The sequence below is a fragment of the Mycena indigotica genome (assembly GCF_014461135.1).
Source record: "Mycena indigotica strain 171206Taipei chromosome Unknown Mind.scaff0013, whole genome shotgun sequence".
NCBI classification, from domain to species: Eukaryota; Fungi; Basidiomycota; class Agaricomycetes; order Agaricales; family Mycenaceae; genus Mycena; species Mycena indigotica.
In genome coordinates, this window is record NW_023503012.1 from 1,611,006 (window position 1) to 1,632,678 (window position 21,673).

General features: G+C 51.2%; 3 protein-coding genes across 3 annotated transcripts; all 3 read right to left on the reverse strand.

Annotated features, from left to right (window-relative positions):
• Positions 1–14,054: 14,054 nt before the first annotated feature.
• On the reverse strand, positions 14,055–15,417 carry MIND_01279300 (uncharacterized protein; the record flags this gene model as incomplete). The annotated part of the gene is made up of 8 exons (XM_037369264.1): positions 15,289–15,417; positions 15,153–15,230; positions 15,028–15,108; positions 14,916–14,975; positions 14,562–14,861; positions 14,481–14,513; positions 14,271–14,427; positions 14,055–14,224 (listed from the first exon to the last, which is right to left on the reverse strand). The coding sequence occupies exons 1-8, from the start codon at positions 15,391–15,393 to the stop codon at positions 14,055–14,057; spliced, it is 984 nt and encodes a 327-aa protein (XP_037214470.1). The 5' UTR covers positions 15,394–15,417.
• Positions 15,418–15,893: 476 nt separating this feature from the next.
• Positions 15,894–18,337, reverse strand: MIND_01279400 (GH16 domain-containing protein; the record flags this gene model as incomplete). Its single annotated transcript, XM_037369265.1, has 14 exons — positions 15,894–15,987; positions 16,041–16,213; positions 16,265–16,375; positions 16,426–16,502; positions 16,550–16,698; positions 16,722–16,774; positions 16,825–17,056; positions 17,103–17,135; positions 17,187–17,210; positions 17,258–17,483; positions 17,533–17,677; positions 17,725–17,860; positions 17,911–18,089; positions 18,140–18,337. The coding sequence occupies 14 exons, from the start codon at positions 18,335–18,337 to the stop codon at positions 15,894–15,896; spliced, it is 1,830 nt and encodes a 609-aa protein (XP_037214471.1).
• Positions 18,338–19,378: 1,041 nt separating this feature from the next.
• On the reverse strand, positions 19,379–21,555 carry MIND_01279500 (MFS general substrate transporter; the record flags this gene model as incomplete). Its single annotated transcript, XM_037369266.1, has 14 exons — positions 19,379–19,456; positions 19,514–19,581; positions 19,634–19,683; positions 19,728–19,785; positions 19,842–20,034; positions 20,089–20,185; positions 20,238–20,641; positions 20,698–20,782; positions 20,825–20,902; positions 20,952–21,000; positions 21,049–21,077; positions 21,125–21,151; positions 21,198–21,489; positions 21,537–21,555. 14 exons carry the CDS (start codon positions 21,553–21,555, stop codon positions 19,379–19,381), a joined length of 1,527 nt encoding a protein of 508 aa, XP_037214472.1.
• Positions 21,556–21,673: the final 118 nt, after the last annotated feature.

Here is a 21,673-nt window from a genome sequence, read left to right on the forward strand (position 1 = left end):
GGAGCTCTTGAACGGTCTTAAACTCAAGATCGGCAGGTGCGGAATCATCGACAGTGTAGGGATTAGTCAGAATCTGGAAACGGGTTAACGATTTAACGGAAGTCGATTTTGAAATGAACGCACGATGCCAGCGACAGCAGACGCGGGAATCTTGAGTAGAGACGGTCAGATCGAGTTTTGAGCTAACGAGGGACGCTGACCACGGGAACGTCTTTGGAATCCTTCTTCTTGGAAAACGAAGGATACGCTGCGGATTTGGCACGAGCTTCATCTATCAACTCGGGGGAAGTCGCTTTAGTGCGCTTCTTTTTGGAAGGACTCTTATCAGTGTCGCCCGAGTGACCTGTGAACGAGGCGAGACAGGAAGATTAACGATGGGAACGGGGGTCCTCCGAATCGTAAAACAAACGACGGACCTCTTCTTCTTCGTCTTCTGGATCGGTCGAACGCTGGCGCTGCAGTCGATAAACGCGGGGATTGTGTGGATCGAGAACTTACCTTGTTGGATTGCGCTGCGCTGGTCGAACGAGTGTTCTGAAACGAGCTTGAGTTGCGAAGGAAACTATCAATAGTAACAAGAGGAACCGGGGTGGACTTGGAGGAGGTGGCCTGTCATTGATAAGATAAGCGTTCCGAAACGGGAATTGTTCTTGCCTTTTTGGTCTCAGGGGCCTTTTTCTTCGCTTCTTCGGCGGCCTTGCGTTGTGCTGCGTACGCACGAGCGGATGCATCGATATGATTGAAGTGGGCAATACAAGCGTTCGTGTCGCGAAGATGCTGGTCCTGTTTGGCAGCCCAGGTTGATTCGTTGCGAATGTTGTTCTGGATAGTGTGGAGCTTTTGGAGGCAGTGAGGAATGTCCTTGTAAATGAGCGGGCTGGCCGCGAGGCGTTCGAACAGCTTCGTCTTTGAGTTGGGGCAACTGTAAACGGTCTCAGATGGTTGTGAAACGGTCGATGGCCGCAGGCACGGACCAGATAACGGTACAACTGGTGGATCTTGCGGACGTTTTCATCGTTGGTCCGAATACGCAGGTCCTGGATGGTTGTAATGAACTCGTGAACGTCGGTTTCGAGCTCTTCTGAGACTCCCTCAGAGGGTTCTCGAGGCGCGTGTTCGAGTCAGCCATGGATTCGTCACTGGAGGACGACTGGAAGCTCGTTAACGCAAGTATTCAGGTCGCTAGATCGATGAACCGTACTTTTTGGGGAAAGATATGGAGCGAATGTTCTGGGGTAGAGAGCGGAGAGGAACTGGAATGGGTTGTCTAACCACGGCATCCTAAATAGGTGGGCTACATTGCTGGGACAGCAAGATGTTAAAAATGGGGGAGATGGGCACAACGTGGTCCGGATGGAGCGCAGCGTGGCCGTTTGACGAGGAAAGCATGGTTGTGGGTCGCAATTGAATTAATCGCACCAACGGCGATGCCCTTAGAACGACTAACATCATGTTTCCACCCTCAAAACGCCTTACTACCGGTGAAGGGACCAACTATGGTGTGAAATAACGTGGAGAACGATATATCCGGAGCTCGACCGTATGCTCTATCGCTGAAAGGAGTTCGATCGTAATATCTGGAAACCAAGATCTTCAAAAAGTACCTTATCAACGAGATGTTGTTGGGCCAGAACAAAGGAAATCAAGGCACAACGCATCCTTGGCATTTCAAAACGCTACTGTAACGACAGGAATGCTTGTTTTCGACGGTAACGACAGACTACGAGTTGGACTAGGGGGATCTTCGTGGAGGATGATCAAGGGAGACGTTCGGTAGGGCAGGAACCGAAGGAGTGTGAGCTACCTGGAGCGCAGGAGACGCAGGGGGCATCGGTGGCACCCATAGGAACCTTACGGATAACGGTCTGGTGAATGACAGGGGATACCGCCTCGAGGTCAGGAAGACTGGTGAGCGACGAACTGCTGGAAGACGCGATATCGGCGATGTTCATGATCGTTGTGTGTCCGTACTCTGTGAGGAAGTCGTTATCTTGTACGAAACCATGAAGGGAAGCCTGGAAAACGGAATGAGAACCGAAAGAAGACAGAGACATCGGGAGGAATAACCTGAGAATGAGCAGAATCGAGCCGAGCGAGCAACTCGCAGGCAGCGTAATACTCCGTTTTCAGAGATTGGATCTTCTTGCGGATCTGGTCACGACGGATCTCAGCTTTGTCTTCGAGGAGAATGCGAGAATAGTGGGCGAGTTTGGAGAGTCGCTGGGTGCTGGGGCTCCCTTCGAGACAGGACTCAAGGCCTTGGAGAGAATCGTTATCGAGAGTGCCGAAAATGCTTTGGATGCCGCATTCGAGCGTTTTCTGGACCTTGACCGCATAGAGTCCAGGAAGGTTTCGAGATGCTCACTGGAACGAAGCTCATCCCAGTTGCGGAGTAGAGCGACGGTTTTAGCAATCTTCTCCTCGTCGTTTTTGGTATCGTCGTGATCTGAAAAACGGTCAACCGAAACAAGAAAACGGGAGTTAGAACGAACCAAGGAACGCCAAATGCGATTCACGGTTGAAGGAGTAGAGAACGGAGAAGCCTTCAAGGGTGGAATAGTCGCAGGAATCATTGCGCGACAGACCGCAAGGGAGACATGGAATTCCTGCCATGATGTGAACGCAATCACGGTTGAGAACTTTGCAAGAACTGCAAGGATCGAGAATCTGTGTTCTATATCAGGGAAACGCTCGAAAAACGGAGTAAAACGATAGGACGTACATCGAGGCTTGCACACATTTTGAAGATAGCAGGATAGGGTTCTTTCGAGAAGAGACCAGTATAGAGGATTGGAACCATAGGCTCGTTGACATACTTGGGGATGCCGTTGTCAGTCATGTCGAACGACTAGGGAACGCTGGATAATAGAGGATGGAATGACTTATATTCGTTTTTGGGAGTTACAAATTCGTTGTGGAAACATCAGAACGAGTGTGTGGGCGACCGATCACGAATATTGTCAAGATGATGGAATGTCGAATGAAGGGCTGATGGAGTAAGGTGGAACAGGGAATCCTCATCACAGATTGATGAGATGTCGCGTTAACGGAACAAAGAACGAAGAGTCGGACAAACGAACGATAACGTCTGCGTTTTCTGGACTTTTCTCGATTGTTTAGATCTGTTATTTCAGACTTAATCACGCGAGAAAGGAAAGGCAAATGATTACTATTGATTATTTTGTCGACGCAGTAGTACAAGCAAAATACTACTACGCCGACCCACGCATTGTTCGATATACAAAATTTTAAGGTCCGTAGACCGTGGACACCCCCGCAAGCCACCGGAACGAGTTGAAGAGCGTTGCGTACTCCAGACCAGAGTGGAACCTCACTTGGAGGGACCAGCACCGTTGGAGTCGACGTCGGGAACGAAAGAACGGTGACCAGTACCCAGATCGTTGGGAGGGACCGTTTCCTTTTCATCCTCGTCCTTCTTCTTCTTGATGTTCTTGTCGGCATCGTCATCCGTCGCCCATTCGGAGTCTGGAGGTTGTGAAAACGAAGTAAAAGGAAGGAACAAGGAAACGAACCGTTGTTGCTAGCGAACCTAGCAGAGGCCGAAGTCAAGAGATGGTTGAGGATCGAGGTGGCAGATGGGTCGAGAGGGTCGAGCCGGAAGCGCTGCTCGAGACCTTCGGTTCCGCTGACTTCGACAACACGTTGAAGGTGTTTCTGGAAACTGCGCAAGGAACGACGAGCTCCGCGCATGGCAAGACGGTGAGCTTCGCCAGTACTGTTGGCTAGCTCCATCGTGTACTTCATCCGAAGAATGGCCGTTTGGGTGTCGCGGGCGGACGACTCGACGAGTGGGAGAAGGTGATCGATGACCCTGTACACCTCCGTTGACGAACGCTCGTGATCGCACAAGCTACCCTTGGTTGGATCGTCGTGGCAGCCGTTGCAAGGGATTCCGTAGCCGGCAGGGACGCATTCGCGCTGGTAAAGCATACAGAGAAAGCACGGCCATTCGGGCATCGGTGCTTCCTCTGCAATGACTTGCTTCACGTAGCGGATCGGAATGGGAGCGTTGGGCTCGTAGTAGGACTCGAAAACGGGAGTTTTGGTCTTCGACTTCCGGGAGTTTGGGTTGGAACTCGTCAGCGAGGGCCGTGAGGTTCGGGGAGAACGTTTTGGAAACGTCGGTGAGGACGATACGAACGCGGTTGTTTGGGGCCAAAGTAACGACGTCGCGCATGTTGCCAGTCGTGCCCTGCATCAACTTGATTAAGCTGCGATTGAGGCGATGTGTGTGCGCGGGGACCCCAGCGTTGAACGCAACCTTGTCGTTGGGAGCGCGATAGTGGAAATAACCGCGAGCGTCAGGAATGAGCTCGGGATCCATTCCACCCAAGGCGGCAACAGTCAGGACGGACTGTTCGTCGTCGTCATCCTCGTCGTCGTTGGTCTCGGCCTTAATCTTGGGTTTCTTGGGGACAGGTTTGCCTGGATGGGAAGGGTTGTTAGAAACGAGACAAGAGAGAAGGATAGTGGGCAGGAAACATACCCTTGCCCTTGCGATCTTCCTTTTCCTCTTCGGACTCGGGCTCTTCTGCCTCCAACTCGTCGTTCTCGTCTTCGTCGTCAGAAGGAGGGCCGCGTTTGTTCGAAGCACTGCGCAAACGACCTTTCTCCTTCTTTGGGGTTATGGAGGTGGAACCAAAATCGATTTCACTGAGTTCACCGTCGTCGGATGGAGCCTGGTGAATGTCTGACAACGAGGGTTTTTCGAGGAGTTTAGAGGTAGAACCGTGCAAAGAAGGGTTGTGGTGGGAGACTTGTTTCTGGTTCTTGAAAATGCTCGTTGGGAAACCCCGAACGATTTTCAAGAAAGAAGGGGCCAAATCCTAACGAAACGAGGAAACAGCGTTAGCGAGTGAAAAGAAAAGCAGAACGGGGTGTACGAACCTTGATAGCTGCGTGTTCGAGCGTCATGTTCGGCCAGTCATAGTGAAGTCGAGTGGGAGGAAACGAGTCCCGGATTTGGATGGCTAATTCGACGAGAAGCACGATGTCTTTCGTGGCGTAGGTGGGCTCGCTTTTGGACAAGCAGGCGGTGCGAGAGAAGATATAGCGCTGGAAAACGATGAGTGGAATGATCATAAGGAGGGAGAGTTCAACATACGAAGTGGAAAAGGGTTTTGTCGAAGGCGTTGGCCATGTCTTCCTTCGGAATCACATCCTTACGGAAAACGCGGGGGTCGTCGCTAGTAGCGTGTCGAAGATAACGCAGAAAAAGAGCGCCTTTTCGGGGTCGGCGAAAGCCGCCCACAAGGGGTTGTTGGAGTCCGGATATACCAAGTCAGGGTCGGAGGAGGAAGGGCCAGGGGTCGAAACCTCAATCTTCTTGGGAGCGGTAGTGAGTTTACGAGGGGGAGGGCGACGAGATGCCATAGAGGAAGAAAGAAAATTAAAGGAGCAGAAAAACCACGGGCCACCTTATATGGTCGACGCGCAGTTGAAGAAAAAGAACGCTGAGGAAGAAAACGTGACTGTAATGAAGCTTCTGAAGCTTAATTTTGAATGCCAAACCGGACTTTGGAAAAATTAGCTCAAGGACACTGCCGCGGAAAAACACGAGCTCTATTCAGTCGTGTCGACGTTGTTTGGAAAAGACGATTGGAAAATGATGGTTCCCCGGACACGCAGGGTCGAGCCACTGTGAGACTAAACGGAAGCAATTCATTGTTCGAGCAAGGATCAAGGATCTGCGGAAACGCCTTTGCTTGGCAGGCATGAGGTTGTGACGTGAGAAGCGAAATTTGGTTCCGTTACGAGAACGAAACAGTTCCCGTTCGAACAACAGAACAGAGGAGAGTGATGGGCTAGAGGGAACAAGCGATGTAGCCGAACGCGAGTATTGCCAAAGCGACTGGGGACAGTCGGGATTTAAAAATGGGGGAGATGATAAGCCGCATTTTGGAACACACATAGAAAACCACCGTTTTCATTCGTTTCATGGGTACAGCGCACGTCTAGGAACTGGCATGAGTCCCGAATGGCCAGTTAGGGAGATATCTGCGAGGAGGCGTTTCGACTCGACCGTTGTTGATAGCAACTGGCCGTTCAGAACGACTCTTACAACAACCAAAACAACAGCAGAGCCCAACCAACATAGAGGATCCATCCAATCCTTTATATATATACCAAAAGAGAGTGTAAACTAAAAGGCATATTCGGTCTGGTACGCGCTGGGACTCGAACTCAGAACACTCCGACGAAGGTTCAACCAGGCTTCGAACGGATCAGTCCCTGACAGCATTGGAACGGGTTTGGAACTTACGCAAGGATAAGGACATGTGGAGGTGCGGTTAAACGGGAAGCATGACTCAGTGGAAACGAGGGCTTGGCTGCAGATCGCGGCGACCTTAACCCGCAACCGTCCAACCGAACAACTCGACAACAGATTGCGATTATCTCGTTAAGAGATTTGCCTAACGGTGTCTGGCGGTTAACCTCAAGTCATGGATATCGATGGAAAGCTAGGAAGTGGAGCAACAACGACGATAACAACAACGGTTAGCGGACCGTTCACAAAAACGCATAGACGGTCGCAATAAAGGAGGATTTACAAAGGTCATTGACACCAAAACACACGCTACCGGTCATCTAGACCTGGATTTTCGACTCTGGGCCTTATGGCGAAACGATACCTTACAAATTATGCACATGGACCATCATTCTGTTGTGGCGATTTACCTGATCTTATCATTTTCTGTTTTAGTATTTATATCTCTGTCCTGTATTTGAGCGATTCACGGATTGCCCCGTTACTAGGTGCATCTGGGGATCTAGCTTGTCAATATCATCCTGCTAGCTCTTTCATTCAAGTAAAAAGGCGTTGTGATCAAAGAGTTGAGGGTTCCGGTTGCCGTATAAGAGAGTTTCGGTTGGCGTACACTTGGTTTCGGTTGGCGGTCGAGAGTTTAAGGCAGTTAGTTCCTGACTTGAGACGACTCCTTGGGTTTAAGGCAGTTAGTTCCTGATCCAAACGAGTATAAACGGTTCTGGGCATCGTATTGGCGCTTTCCTATTGCTGGATTTCGTCGATAGTACGCTTAAGGACAACCACAAAACAAATCTTTAACAAGATTTCATTCGATCTACCCTACAACCTTGCACATCCGTGTACAGGCTCTGTTCCCAGGGTTCTGCACTCGTATTAGGAGACGGTTATTGGTGGTTGTTGGACGTTTGGAACGGTGTTATACGGTTATCGCTCAGACAGAACGACTATTTGTTGTTTTGTTGTTGAGTTTTAGTTGTGTAGTGTCGGTCTCATCTCCGGTCTCCCCACCCGTCATCCACCCTCATCACCGGGATCTCGGAGGGCGGAGGGGCGGAGTTCCTGGCGAAGGCTTTGGCCAGGCGTTGCGAGACAGTACTGCCAGCGCGTATCTCCTCCGAGGGGCGGAACGGGGGTGTAGAAGATGCGGTCACCGTCTTTAAGCTGACCATCGTCATCGTCGTCGTCGGAGTCCGGCGTTAGATCAGGCAGGCCGGAGTCGTCACCGGAGACGGAATCGTCTCCGTCATCAGACCCAGAAAGGTCCATGGCGCAGACCGAGGGGAACGGGCCGGAGCGGAGACGCTTCTGAAGCGACCGGAGTCGCCGCAACTCGGTCCGTTCGACGCGCTCTTCCTCACGGCAGGTCGAGCAATTGCGGGGGCACCGTGTCATCTTGACCTCCTTGGTTTCCCAATTGATCTCTGGGTTGTGTTTCCGCAACCAGGAGTACCCCAGAATGAGGTCTTGCTTGCCAAGATGAGTGACGGCCAGTTGAACTCGTTCAGCATGGCCCTTGTAGCGCAGGACCAAGTCCGCGATCTGTTTGATGGAGCCAGTGTCATTGGGGGTGCCATCGACATTGAAGACCGGGATCGGCTGATCAGGAGTGCGGACCGGAATGCCATTCCGAGCAACATAGTTCATGTCAATGAAGTCGGAGGTGGCACCACAGTCGACAAGCCCAGAGAGCAAGAGCTTCAGCGCGCTGGTGGTGGACTCTAGCTCCAACAGGAGGTGGAGGGAGTTCGCCCCAGGGGCAGCGGCAACAGTGTACTGCTTGGGCAGTTTCTTTTCCCAGGCAGTGAGGCGGCGAAGGATGATGACCGGAGTCACAGGCGGAGTCGGAGTCGGAGTCGAGGCGGGGGCAGGAGAGGGTGTGTCTTTCGTTTCGGGCTCATTGTAGGGCAAGGAACTGCATTCATCATACAAAGAGGCAAAACGATTTATAGACGCAAACGAGGGCACACCAGTCACTCGTCGCGGGGGACAAAATCCTCTCCGGCCATCGACTCCGCTGCCGTCTCCGGCAGGGCAGCTGTGTCCGTGTAGCGGGCGATCAACTCCGCTAACATCTCGTCACCGAGTTGTTGGATCACCTCGTCGAGGATGTCCATCGAGCGGACATCAGCGGGGAGGGGGCAATCCCGGGCGAGATGGTTTGGGTCGCCGCACCTGAAGCAGGCGCGGCGAGGGGCACCCCGAGCCCTGGTGCGATCCAACTCCATAGGGACGGGAGCGGGAGGCGCCGGAGCGGGGGGCGCGGGCCGCGGGTGGCACGACCGGAGCCACCGGGCGAAAAGGGTCGGAGCCGGGATGCGGTTGACCGGAAACGGAGTCCCAATCAAACCACCAGGCGTCTTGGGGGCGGCTGACTTGATCAGCTTGGCCTGGACCAGGGCCTCGTATTGACGGAAGGCCCGGGTGCGCCAGCTGAGGTAATCCCGGAGGTCCGGGGGGTCGTTCGAGGACGTGATTCCGTTGTTGATCAAGGGGTCAAGTCCGTGGCGGAACTTGGTCACCTTGACCAGCGCGTCTTCGAATCCGGCGAGGTCCATCAGGTCCTCGAAGTCGGCAGTGTACTGGTAGACATCCTTTGTACCCATGTGATAGGCAGAAGTCTCCAGCTTGGAGAGAGCGTGATCTTGCTCGTTCTCCTCGACGAACCGGAGTCGAAACTCGGAAACGAACGAGCCCCAAGACGGAAACGGAAACGGGGCTTTGCTTCCGTGGCGCTCCGCCCATTGCTGAGCGGGTCCTTCTGCCATAAACAACATGGCATAGCGGACGGCCTTTTCCTCACTTGCTTCTCCGTTGACCACAAAGGCCTCAGGGGCAGGGCGGGCGTAGGTGCGGACCGCGTAGAGGAACGCGCGGCCGCATTTCCGGTCGCCGTTGAAGGTGAACGGGGGGTTTGGTCGCAAGACCAATTTTGAGGTGAGGTTGATGTTGCCAAAAAGGGCTTCCGGAGTCGCCCTGGACCGGAGTCGGAGTCGGAATCGACGTCTCTGGCAAAGGTGTTTGGGGTCCGCCAGCATTATTAGCGGCGGCAGCGGCAGCGGAAGCCTGGTTGGTGAGTAAAGCAAGGGCCTCAGTTAGGCTGTTGATTTTCGCCTCGAGTGAGTCCAGCCGGGCGTCTGCGGTAGGAGTGACTCCGGACGGCATGACGGGTGCGGGGACCACAGGAGTAGAGGAGGAGGGGACAAGTGGCAGGGGCGGTGACGAGGGCGGAACGGACTCGTACTCCGAGCCTGAGTCAGCGCCGAACCTGGCAATCTTGTCCGGTTGATCCCGTAGAGAGTTTCTTCTGCTGTAAGGGCAACCCCGGAGGCCTGAGATCAAGGTCCTAGCAGGGGAGGATCCAAAGCGTGAACATTGGTAAGCGAATACAAATGAAGCTGACCTAGCAGGGGAGGATCCAAAGAGAAGAAACTCTAAGGGTCCGCCTGCTAGGTAGCTGACTATATACTGCTTGTCCGTAGCTGCCGCTGTCGGGCACAGAAGGCTTGGGCGGCATCACAGGCGAGGTCCCAGGGCGACCGTCAGGAGGGCGTTGACGGATCGGTGATTGTGCGGGCGAGATGGAGGGCCGGACCGGAGTCGGAACCGGAGTCGGACTGGAATCGGGCGCGTCTCCGGGCCGAAAGGGAGGTTCCCCTGACAGATATGACACAGATCATTGAGACCAAGTTCTCAAGTCATACTTCATGACATGTGTGACATATTGTCCCAAAAAAGGAAGTTTCACTAATAGGCACGTGAGTTGGGTTTTTCACTATAAGTCAAGGTTTATTAAATTAACTTCAAAATCCAAAATTATCCAAATTACTCTATATTGGACATGGTAGTAGAGCTTCATTAATTGAGTAAGTGTTCGGTTTAAACTTTAAACCTATCCAAAATTTATAATGATTAACTCACAGAATATGAAATACTCACAAAATATCAACTTTATTACTTTAGGGCTGACCTCGCTCAAATAGTATTAGCACTATATTGTTGTGAATTTCCCCTTCCTGTTCACTGCTTACTACTCATAGGATGGAGCACAGGTACAGATCTGGGTCTGCTTAACTTGACTCAGACCCTGACCCTGACTCAGACCCTACTTAAACCTGACTTCACTAGATAAGGTCGACTTCTCCATACAAGTGAGCTGGTAACATTTATTAGGAAGTTTTTGTAAAGTCATGACAAAGTTGTTATCCCATTCATGCTAATCATGTGTTTGTAGCTGAACATGAATGTAAGGGCAACCTCGCGAGGCTCGAAATCAGAGTCCTGAGCAGAGGGGGAATCCTTAGTGAAACTACTACAACAGGAAGGGACACTACAGACTCACCTGAGGGGGAATCCTTAGAGAACAAGCCGAGGAGCCCTCTGCTCAGGTGCACCACTATATACTAGTGACCGGAGTAATGATAAAGTGACTGCATAGCGACGAACGACGCATGGGAGAAGTCAGGTGTCGCTAATAGACCCTAGGTGAGTGTCGAGTAGCCCTCAAAGCTCTGGAGAGGCAGGTTTGGGACCGTGATGCCTAGGGAAGAGCCCAGGCATCCTTAGAAGGCCCAGGAAGGGCTTCGGGGGTTCAGGCTGCCTCTAGGCATCTCCACTTGTGACCGTGACTGTGATGTGACGTCTGGAAACGGAGAGGGGAGGCGTGGAGCAGAGAGGGAAGGAGTCAGTCTAGCCCAAGGGCTGGGGAGTGTCGGAGAGGACCAATGGGAATGGCGGCTAGCCATGACCACTGGAGGGTAGCAACAGGAGGGTCACTCGGAGACGTCCCTGGATGTCTCCAGAGAGGTGGAGGTGTAAGGGCATGCAGCCTGGGGCGCTGCAGTAGGCACGAGCCTTAACGGCAGTAGGCCTCACCCAAAGGAAGACCTGATAACCGGGGCCATGGTGGCAGAGTGGAGAGCGGAGCCATGGCAAGGCTCAGCCATCCGAACGTAAGCCCGAACGCTGACGTAGTGGAGAGACTCCCGGAAAGAGGTGGCCATGGGAGTTGGAGGCTGGGGATATGAGATGTGGTGGGGGTAGTGAGGAGGAGCATCAGGGTGCAGGGATACAGAGACATGGGTGGTGACATGGAGATGCGCGTGGAGACGCGGAGACGTGAGCAGAGATGTGGCACTTGATGGGATCAAGTGACGGCATCAGGGCTTCCCCTGACAACTGGAACCTCAACAATATTATACATAATATGATATCAGAATTTCAAAAATAATTTCCTATAATTTTCCAAACTGTAAGGGCACCCCTATAGGCCTAATATCAAGGTCCTAGCAGGGAAGGATTTAAAGAATAGGCATCGGGAAGCAAATAAAAATGGGGGCTGACCTAGCAGGAGAGGATCTAAAGAGAAGAACCTCCAAGGGTCCACCTGCAGGTAGCCAACTATATACTACTCATCTGTAGCTGCTGCTGTTGGATACAAAAGGCTTGGGTGGTGTCACAGGCCAGGTCCCAGGGCAACCGTTGGAAGGGCATTCACAGATCCATGTAGGGGGTCAGAGTAAAGACAGACCAGAGATGGCAGTGTCTCTGGGGTGTCAGAATGGGGGGGTTCCCCTGACACACACTTTCATTCCAGGCCTAATAGTACTTTATCTCTTCAAGTATATTTGATATGAACTATGTCTCAAGATGTACTAAGGCTATGTACTTCTGTTGCTACCTCACCAATGACACATTGTTTTATAGGTTCTAATCCATATAGACTTCCTGATGCTACATTAATCTAAAAGTACTATGTCAATTATTGACATAAGAACAATTGACATTTTGAACCTGCTGTTCAGTATCACTGAGAACTGCAGATGTCATAGAAGATAAATTGACAACTGCACTCATAGTCAACTCCTTGGTAATTTCTTGTCGTAATTGAACACGGAGATTGATACTGAATATTTCAAGTCAAATGATGAGCGGAACATATTTGATAAACATACTTTGCTAGCAATGCATTTGCATATAATGGTCCATAGACAAGATAAACAGCCTGATGAAATTTTAAACAATTAGATAGGAAGCTATATGCATGACAGACAATGTCAATGATAGAGTTGGAGGAGCTCAGAACATCCTATCAAACTATCCATTAGCTATATTAATACTCACCATTTAAACTTACTGCAGCTAGATTTGCAAATGAGACAACACTAGGAGCAACAGTTCTTTTAAAAATTTCCTTTTTTCTGTAGGTAAACTGACCTGGTAGAAAATCCAGTAGCAATTGCATATTGAATAATAAGCCAGACTATATTTTGTGTTGGACTAATCAGGATTATTACGAAAGCAAAATAATAATAATAATTGAAGTTTACAGACCTGTGTGATCTCCCTAGAGATTGTTGATATAGGATCTCCTTTCTCAGATAATAAACTAGTGCTGCTGCCAGAAGCAGATCAACTGTATTGAATATGACTCTCATATAATCACAGAAACATAACAAATGCTTACAGGTAGGTAGCAAGGCAGTGCCCCCAATAAGCTCTGACTTCTTGGCACTGTAGGAGCTAAGAGAGGGGTTGTGTAGGATCTGGCCTTCAATTGTAATAACAATGCAGAATCCAGTCAGACAGCCAAGAAGAAGAAAACCTGTTACAATCTGGTTTTTCCCACTTAATATCCAGACCCTGAAAAATATTAGAGTGTGCCAATAGAGCAAAATATCAATATTTGAGGTATTACCGGTAGAGCAGGAAGAATTGGCACAATAATGTTGATACCATGACCAGCAGAAAGGCACCACTGAATAATGGTGGAAGAGTTTCAAGTGCCAAGTCATCTCCCCATGTTGTGATTAGCTTATTGTAGACTGTCTGTGAAGCAATAATCAAATGTGCAGTGGTAACACTCCTTTGACCAAAACTTTTAGACAGATAATGCAGATGACATCATAAGCATACCAGACAGTTGCAACCTGTACAAGATTAATAAACAATAGGTCATCACTTGTTATCCATATAAACCAACCAAGCTTTTCATCCATCGGGAGTCATTGGGGAAATGGACATAATATGCATAGGTTTGGATAGTCACAATGCCTTGGAGACTAATCCAGGACCTTTCATCAAATGCATAATTGTGAGTTTCAAAATTACCTACTATGTTTCAAAGAGAACTAAGAGAAATAGGTCAAAGTTTGACATGGGGGACGGCTAAGAGTCCTTACGACCAATCAGTAGTGCACCGTATGTTTTGTCTATTGGGCCCATCGGGTGCTGAAGTAGTGATACAAGTATAATGGGCAGCAAGAAATAGTGGTCCCAGAAAGGACTTGCGGCTCACTTTATATAGCGGTGATCACATTTCCCCTACATGTGTGCAGGTGGGAATTCATGAAGCTGAAGGGCCAAAGAAGTGCCGGCTCCAACCTTTTGATCGATTATTGGGTTCGGTGGTCAATAATTGGTCAGAGAGCATCAGAGAACTCAGATATATCAAATTTTCATATGCACTCCCACGTCGAGAAATGATGCCTATGATGCACTAGCGGCTCGATATTGGCTGGATATATTAATCGTGAACTTGAAACCGAGGGGTTCAAGTTCCTTGACTCGAGATGAGATGCGTGAGCTTGAAACTCTCAGGCTCATCGGTAGCATAGTGCGTAGGGTAGTTCAGGCGGATGCACCATCTTCTGACAGCTAATGTTTCATCAAAGAAATATATATTTAATCAAGCGAATTATTCGCTGGCTAATCATGGAATCAATCTCAGCAGATAGATATTCAAGTTTCCGCTCAGCGTTGTTGCGGATTACAGGCCATTCCCCAACGAGTTGCGTGTTCTTCGCTGCTTGTCCAGTTCCGTTTGACGCTCCCACACCCCGTGTGGCAAAATATCGAGCTCCGGGACATCCGGACCCATCCACAACCCGGGCCGTTGTTCAAGACTGTTGGCAGTATTGTGATAAGCAACAACGGCGTCTGAGCGGATGTCATCGGTTGCATAGGCAGTGAGGAGTTTACTCACCAGCGTATTCGTGCTTCGTGCTACCCGGAATGGTCTTGTTGCACACTCCATTGAACTCCCGGCAAGTGATACAACGGAATTGATTAGTGTTAGTGTTATGCGCGGGGTCTGGAGCTAAGCAGGGCAGATTCTGCTTGACACAGCGATCGCAAGGTGGCTGTTACATTCAGGTTAAGTGACGGTGAGATTAAGACAGAAACATGTTGTTACCTCCGGCGCAAGGACGACGAAATATGTATTGAACTATACGGTTTCAATGATGAAGAGGGAACGCGAGTTGAAAAGGCGCACCGAAAGACTTTTGCTGATGAACATGGGATCGCCTCTTTTTACCCTTGCTTGGGCTTTGGCCAAATCGTGAAAGCCCTCCATTTCGTAGAACTCGTGCCAGTTTTCACCTTTGGGGGGCCGTGCAAGCGGGTAATTGTCCCAGTCTATTTCTTTGCGCTGGGGTGGCGGGGTGGGAGTCTTCTTCTTCGCTTTGCTGACCGATGTCGAGGGCACAGAAGCCGATGCTTCCGCCACGGCGGCTTTCTGCGTAAACTGGCCCTCCTTGTCCCTCAGCAACGTCTTTTTCTTACCTGCGGGGGGCTGTGCGGATTTAGTTCCAGGGCATCACTCGATCGTATTGATAGTAAGACGTACCACCGCCGACGCCTTGCTTTCCGCAATATCCATAGCAGCTGATTCGCATCGAGTCAAAAGCTATATGATGCAAGTAAGCCGGTGAGTGATGCAGACAAGCATGTAAAGTTACTGCACGCATCTCCTCCAACTGTGAGTCCGTCGCCTCAGAACTGACTGACGACACCAGTTTTAGTCTCATCTCGACCAGGTCCTGCATTTCCGTCAGGGAGCGTTGACGAGCGGCAACGTACGCACCTCATTCAGCTTCAAACGCGTCTTGAGGACGTCCATTGCCGGTTCATTTGGCTCTTTTTCATTCGCCGCGACCAACTCCTGCGGTAGGACCTCCGTTTAGAGGCTGGCAGGAGTCTGCAGAGCAGAATAAACACACCGCGTAGAGCTTATCTTTTCTGTCCGTGGCAGCCGCCAATTCGCTCTTCATGCGCTGCACTAGCGTTTGTAGTGTGGCAGCGGAGGCGGAGGATGCGGCGGGCATCGCGCTCCAAGGGTGATGGACGTCAGAAGCAACCCGTATCGGGCCACGTGACTTGACTGATCGTGTTTACGTGGGAACCTGCCATCCACATATAGGAACAAGAAGATTTTCCAGTCCCCACTGGCAGGGCCCAAACCACCTGAGCCCCCCAACTGAGAACTCACGTTTGGCCTATTATTCATGTGCGTGCCTATTTGTACACAAGCACAATGTTCCCATGAACCCCAACGTGCTCCTTGTGGATAAGTAGTAGACCGTGCTCAACTTGTGCTCTACAGCAGGCTACGGTACTTGAACTGAGTCAAAAGCCTTCAATGCCAAGCGATCGCAAGTCGGAATGACAAAATGGCGGGGTTCGAGAGATCGACCTGAGAATGGATTGCTTCGAAGAGATTACAAGAATAGCATCCTATTTTTCCATTATCCCCCATGGTATCCTTACACAGAAACCAGCGTATAAACAACAGAACAAACAACAGCTGCGTTTTGTCTCCGATTATCTAACACCCGCCGTTTAATTTATTCTTGGGCACTGGTTGGTGGTAGCCGTCTTCCCAAGTTGTTAAGTTGGGATTGGTGTACGCCTCGAGGTACCTGTGCATGAACGTCAGATTGGCGCTCGTGAGATCGCGGAAAAAGAGACGCACGTATTGATATACTGGGCCGTCGGCCGTTCCGGGGTATCGCAACCGACATTTATTTGGTTGGGGTCCTGATAAACACGAATCCAGTCAATGCGCATCACTGCAGGCCAGGTCAAGTGCTTAAAGTCGATGTCCCAGACGAAGCCATGGGAGAGACCCAAGTTGATGAGAATATACTGCGTTGGAGAATGTGAGGATGAGATCGAACGTCGAAAGTTTGCACAGACCAGTGGCTCGCGAGTGACTTCTCTGGGCCCAATCTGCGCAAGCTCATTCTTGCCGACAGCACCCCCACGCATTGTCCATGAGACCTTGTTGTCGGTGACCCAGGTTATGTACTGAAAACGCATGAGCATCATCGGGCAATCAAGAGACGTGGACGGCTTACCGCGTCGTCATATCCTGGAATATACTCGAACGCATGGACGGCAAAACATGGCGACTTGAGCTGATAACAGTCCTGGTCTACGACAAGTTATGAGAAAACCACGAAATAGAAACATGAGACGGACTGGTTGTTGATACAACGGAAGTAGCTTGCTGCCAAATCCCGCCAGAGTAAGAGTTTTGCTTCGACAAAGTCGGATCAGCGATGTAGAGCGTATCCGACGTGTTGACCCAGTTGTAGCCCGCGTCGAAAGGTGCCCATTGCGCACTCTGACTAAAGACCGGTCAAAACGAAACCGTCTTCTCGGGAAAATGACTCGCCTCACTCGTCCGATCACCTCTTCTTCGATCTATGCAACACCTGAGCTCGGGGGTCCCAACTCGAAGGCAATACACTTACCTGCGCCTCGAAAATATCGATCTCCGGCGCGGACCTGCCGACATAGGTGCCATCCTTGTGCATAGGTCCGGGATGTGATTCGCCTGGGCATACACAGCGGGAGAGTCGTTGTCCTGGAAGATATGACAGCTCCCCCTTGACATCTTTCGAGCCGGAATGGAGCGCAGCAGGAGGCCCAGAGCCATCGGGCAGTGTTTGATTCGGAAGCGTGCCAACATCGCAGGTGTCGTATCTGAACGTTGTCACAGGACGATGAAGGACGGGCAAATAAAACGCACGAGTAGGGCCACATACCCTCGAGGGTAGCGCCACTGTATGGAGTTGAGCACGATATAACGTCGGGCAACCTAAAGAAGACTCACTAGCCAGCGCGTCCAAGATTACCCCTGCGGGATGTTAGCTTTGGGAGCTTGGAATCATCGGGTCAACTCACATAGTCCACACTGCAGGCCAGAGACCAAGAACGTTGGTCGTCCCGGGGAGGTTCACAGCCGCCATGATAAGACCTCCCGTGAAGCAGAACTTGTTCCAGCTGCTAAGCATGCCGCTGCGGTATGACATGTTGTGGTTCTGAGAGATATCCAAAACCTCGTTCATACTAATTTCAAGGGCACCAGCGCGGGTCGTGACGGCCGCGGGGTCGTACCATTCCAGGTCGCCTATGGGTTCATGGTCATCCAGAGGAGCACAAGAGCGGATGATGCATACCAGTAGACCAATAGTGCAAATCGACGGCCTCAAAATACGGGTCATCGCCAGGGTAAAATGTGCGCCCTTCGGTCTCAAACTCGTCGCTAAAGACAAGTTGCATCTCTTTAGTTGGATCGTGGTACGAGTAGATCCTGTGGAACTCCTGTAAAGAGTTTAAAGAGGAGGCGTAGCATAAAAAAGGAAACGCACTTTTGGAGTATCGTTGTCGATCAGTCCCCAATTCGAGATATTAGGCCACACGGGAGCAGTCGTGTTGTTGACGACTGTAGCAGCGCTGGTATTCTTCGCCTTGCTGGTGATGTGCGTGGCGATGGGATATCCCAGGCTAAAGGTGATTAGTGAGCATGGTCGAATTGAAGGAAAGAAAGACGCAACAATAGCCCAATTAGAATGCAAGCCAGCAGTGCGATGCAGCCCACGTTCCAGAATCCTCGGCTCGTGAATATGCTGCCGTTGTTGTGCTTCCGCCCATCGCGTGGATCATGCAAGGCGTCGTCAGCTTCGGGTCGGGACACGTCCGCCCCCCAGTCAGCAGGGTCCGCGGAAAGATGAAACTAGGCAATGTCAGCCAAGAAAAAAGAAAGAGAGGTGGCAAAGGACGCACCCGGTCGGAGATGGAGGGTGCTAAGGACTGCCGCAAGCTACCTGGGACAGGGCTCAGAGGCAAGCTCGATGCACTGCTCGCAGGTGAGCGGAACGGGGAAATGGGAGAGTTGGGGGACGAAGGAAGGAGTTGGTTTGAGGAGGAGTTCAACGCGGCATAGCCGCGCCTTTGGCCAAGCCCGGAGGCGTCACTTTGCATCCGGAAAAAGGGTAGGTAAGGGGCCTAAGGGTAGGGGAGCCAGGTGGAGGTAAAGACGGTGCGAGCTGAAGCGAGCGGACTGGGGAGGTGTATTGGGCGACCTCAGTAACGAGGCAAGCCACGGGAGGAGCGGGCGGGGGAAGGAGGAAGGGGAACACCGAAAATAGTGCGTGACAGCCAAGTCGTAACGCCCATCATCATCAGTCGATCCTGGTGCGAGACTTCTCGTTGTCATGTCGACTTTGACTGATGCGTCTATCGCCGTGGAGACTTTAGCCTCGCGATTCATCCCGCCTCCCGATTAGTTACTGCAGCTAAGGCTACAAGTCTTGAGGGAGCGGGTGGTGCGACTCCCCAATTTCGACGATTCTCAAGCCCATGTGCCCGTCGGCGCTCGATGTCAAAATGGCGGCGTCTAGATCAATGAGCTGTCAATGAGTATCACGAGGCAAAATCGATGTGACTGATGTCCGCAGAATCGGCAGTTGATCGGCAGATGTCCGCTCAATAAAGTCGTGATGACAACAAAGTGTTGACCGTGGCAAACCGATAAGATTTTCGACGGCAAGTACAGGAGGCAAATGGATCAGAGTGCATGAGAAAAAATCATCAGCCTGGGGAAATCTTGGTCTCCTTGAAGCGATATTATTCTCATTCTCATCCTCGACGTTCGAAGTTCCATAAGTAACAATCCGAAGGCTAGACAGTTAGCAACAGTGGGGATTTTCCTTCTCCGAATGGGATTACTCACCAATTCAGCAGTCGACAAAATCTAAGAAAAATCTCCCATGCGACGTCAAGTGTGGGAGAGGTTTTTCGAGGCATCGCCGAGCAAACCCGAAAGCCGAATGATTTCTGCATCGGAGAGCTCCCCATCAGTAAGCTGAGCATCAGCTTACAGACTCATGTTGGGTTGGGTTTACTGTTTGCAGTTCTTCCATGCAAGGCACACCACAATTTATGTATCCGGAAATTCTAAGTACGTCTATACTCTATCCATATGTCAAGCCCCACACTGCTCATATACTATGCGCCTCAACCTCAACCCACATGCGCCCGTTTGCGACGAACGAGGACGGTAGCGACCGTGAATAATAAGCAGCCTACCAGTCCCATGATCTGCCGCCATTAATATTGATATTGCAATGTTTGGGGAGCGAACAACAGGCAACTCACCGCACTGAACAGAGTGGGCCGCCACCACACGAAATGCGAGGTCAGCAGCGCTCCACATAGCGGCGGCCCTGTATAGTGGGATCAACATAGATTCTCAGAGGAAATGCCAATGTGACTCACCAATGAGGCCCCCGATTCCTTCGACAGTGAAGGATATACCCATTCGGAGACTGCAGTTGTTCAGACGCATCCAAGGCAAAGAATTAATGCGCACCCGACTTCGGTGAAGTCATCCGTCAAGGAGGCCAGCAATGAGGGAAGAAGCCCAGCGTCTGTGTGTTTCAACCATATCAGCTTTGGGACATCTGAAGCTGTATAGGGGACTGACAGACGCCGATGAAGACACCCTGGATGGCCGCCAAGACGACCACGCTGGCGACGGTCTTCAATAGGAGCATGCTGAAGATAAGGAGCGTCCCTGCAGCGGTAGAGACCGTAATGACGAGCGTGACGCCAAAGTACTCTGCAAGGAATCCCGCTGTTAGTCGCCCGACCAGCCCGGTCGAGTTCATAATTACAAGCTAGCGCCCCAGTCGTGAATGATATGCCAGGACGGTGAGAGTGCATCGACTTACAACGTAAAACGCAAATGTCTCGTTCATCCCATGTGTCGTCGCATCGAGCTGGAGGAAGAAAATGGGGTACCAGAACGCGATGATGTATGAGAACATGCTGCGGTACCCGTTGTCAGTAAACGAATACCATCAGTGCTAACAGCACCCACGCAATCGTGGCAATAACGTATGGCCGATCGCGAGCGGCGCTTTTCAGAGACCTCCACAACGTCGCAGACATGCTCGTTTTATGTGTTGGCGCTGTCGGTCGCACAGGCGCAATAATTCCAGGCCGCGGTCGCACCAAGAGGCAACCCATGAGCAGGAAGAGGCTTCCCAGAGCCGCACTCACGCGCGTTGCCCCAGCAAAGCTTAGTCGATGCTTCGATCCGGGATGGGGAAGGAGGTTGTTTAGGAGGATTGGGTGAACTAGGCCACCGAGCGGCGTACCAGCCTGAGTGAGCGCCATAACGAGCGAGCGGCGGCGATGGAAATAGTGTGAGACGACAGCGACGGAGGGGACATAAGTTATCCCCAAGCCAATGCCCAAACCAATGCCTTGAGTGAGTAAAACCTGTGAGAAGGTGTTGTATAAGAAGCTTAAGCAAACAATGGGCAACGAGAACGAACCTGATATAACTGCTGCGGCTGACAGAACGATAGCATGAACAGGCTCAGCGCTTGTATGAAACAGCCGAGGTATATGACTGGGCGACTGGGGAAATAAGAGTTTATCGCGTGGAGGAGGAGAACATACACATAGCCGCGGTCGTATAAAGGCCCCGAAATCAGACTGAATGCAACACCGAGGAGAGCGTTGACACTCCCAATCCATCTGCACGATTTGATTTATATTCAGGGAGCGGAGGACATGAGGGACGAACGATATCGCTGAGGGAGATGAATTCGAGAGGTAGTCGCGGACATAGAAATCTGCGGGAACTGTTAGAACAGAAAAGAGCGGAAACAACTGAGAATGACCTTGGTATACACCGAACGCTGTCGTATAGCTGAAACAAGTTCAAGACGGCGCCATGAATGAAAATTGACAACGCACCCAAATCCACAAAAGTTAATCATGAACCTACCGTCTCTGAGCCATGGAATGGGAGGAGAAAGCGCCGACGTACGCTCCAAGAACCGTTAGCCACGCCGTTATACCGCCCTCCGGATACTCAATCTCTACGCCACCACCACCACCTGCAGTCGTCTCTGTCGACGTCTTGACGACAACCTTCTCCACCTCAGAGTCGCTCCGCTTCCCTTCCAGTGTCGGGCGTTCATGGTGCTCCATGGAATTCGGGTGGAGAGTAAGAGAGATTCTCCGTCTCGCAAGCTTCAAGGTCAAATAGCCTCGCACGTGGGAGAAACCTTTGTCGCGCCGTCGGCGAAACGAACTTATGACTCGAATGCCGACCGAGCCTGCGGGCTTCAATGTTCTACCAAGGCGGAGCATAATTGCGACATACCTGCGTCGAAAAATGACATCCGTTGGGCAAGCGAGATGAAGTCAAGTCGTGCTGGGCTTCCACTCGGTCGTGGTTAATATCGGTGGAATTCCAGCAGTGTCCGATAGTGGATGAATAAGGCGGGCTTGGGGAAGCTA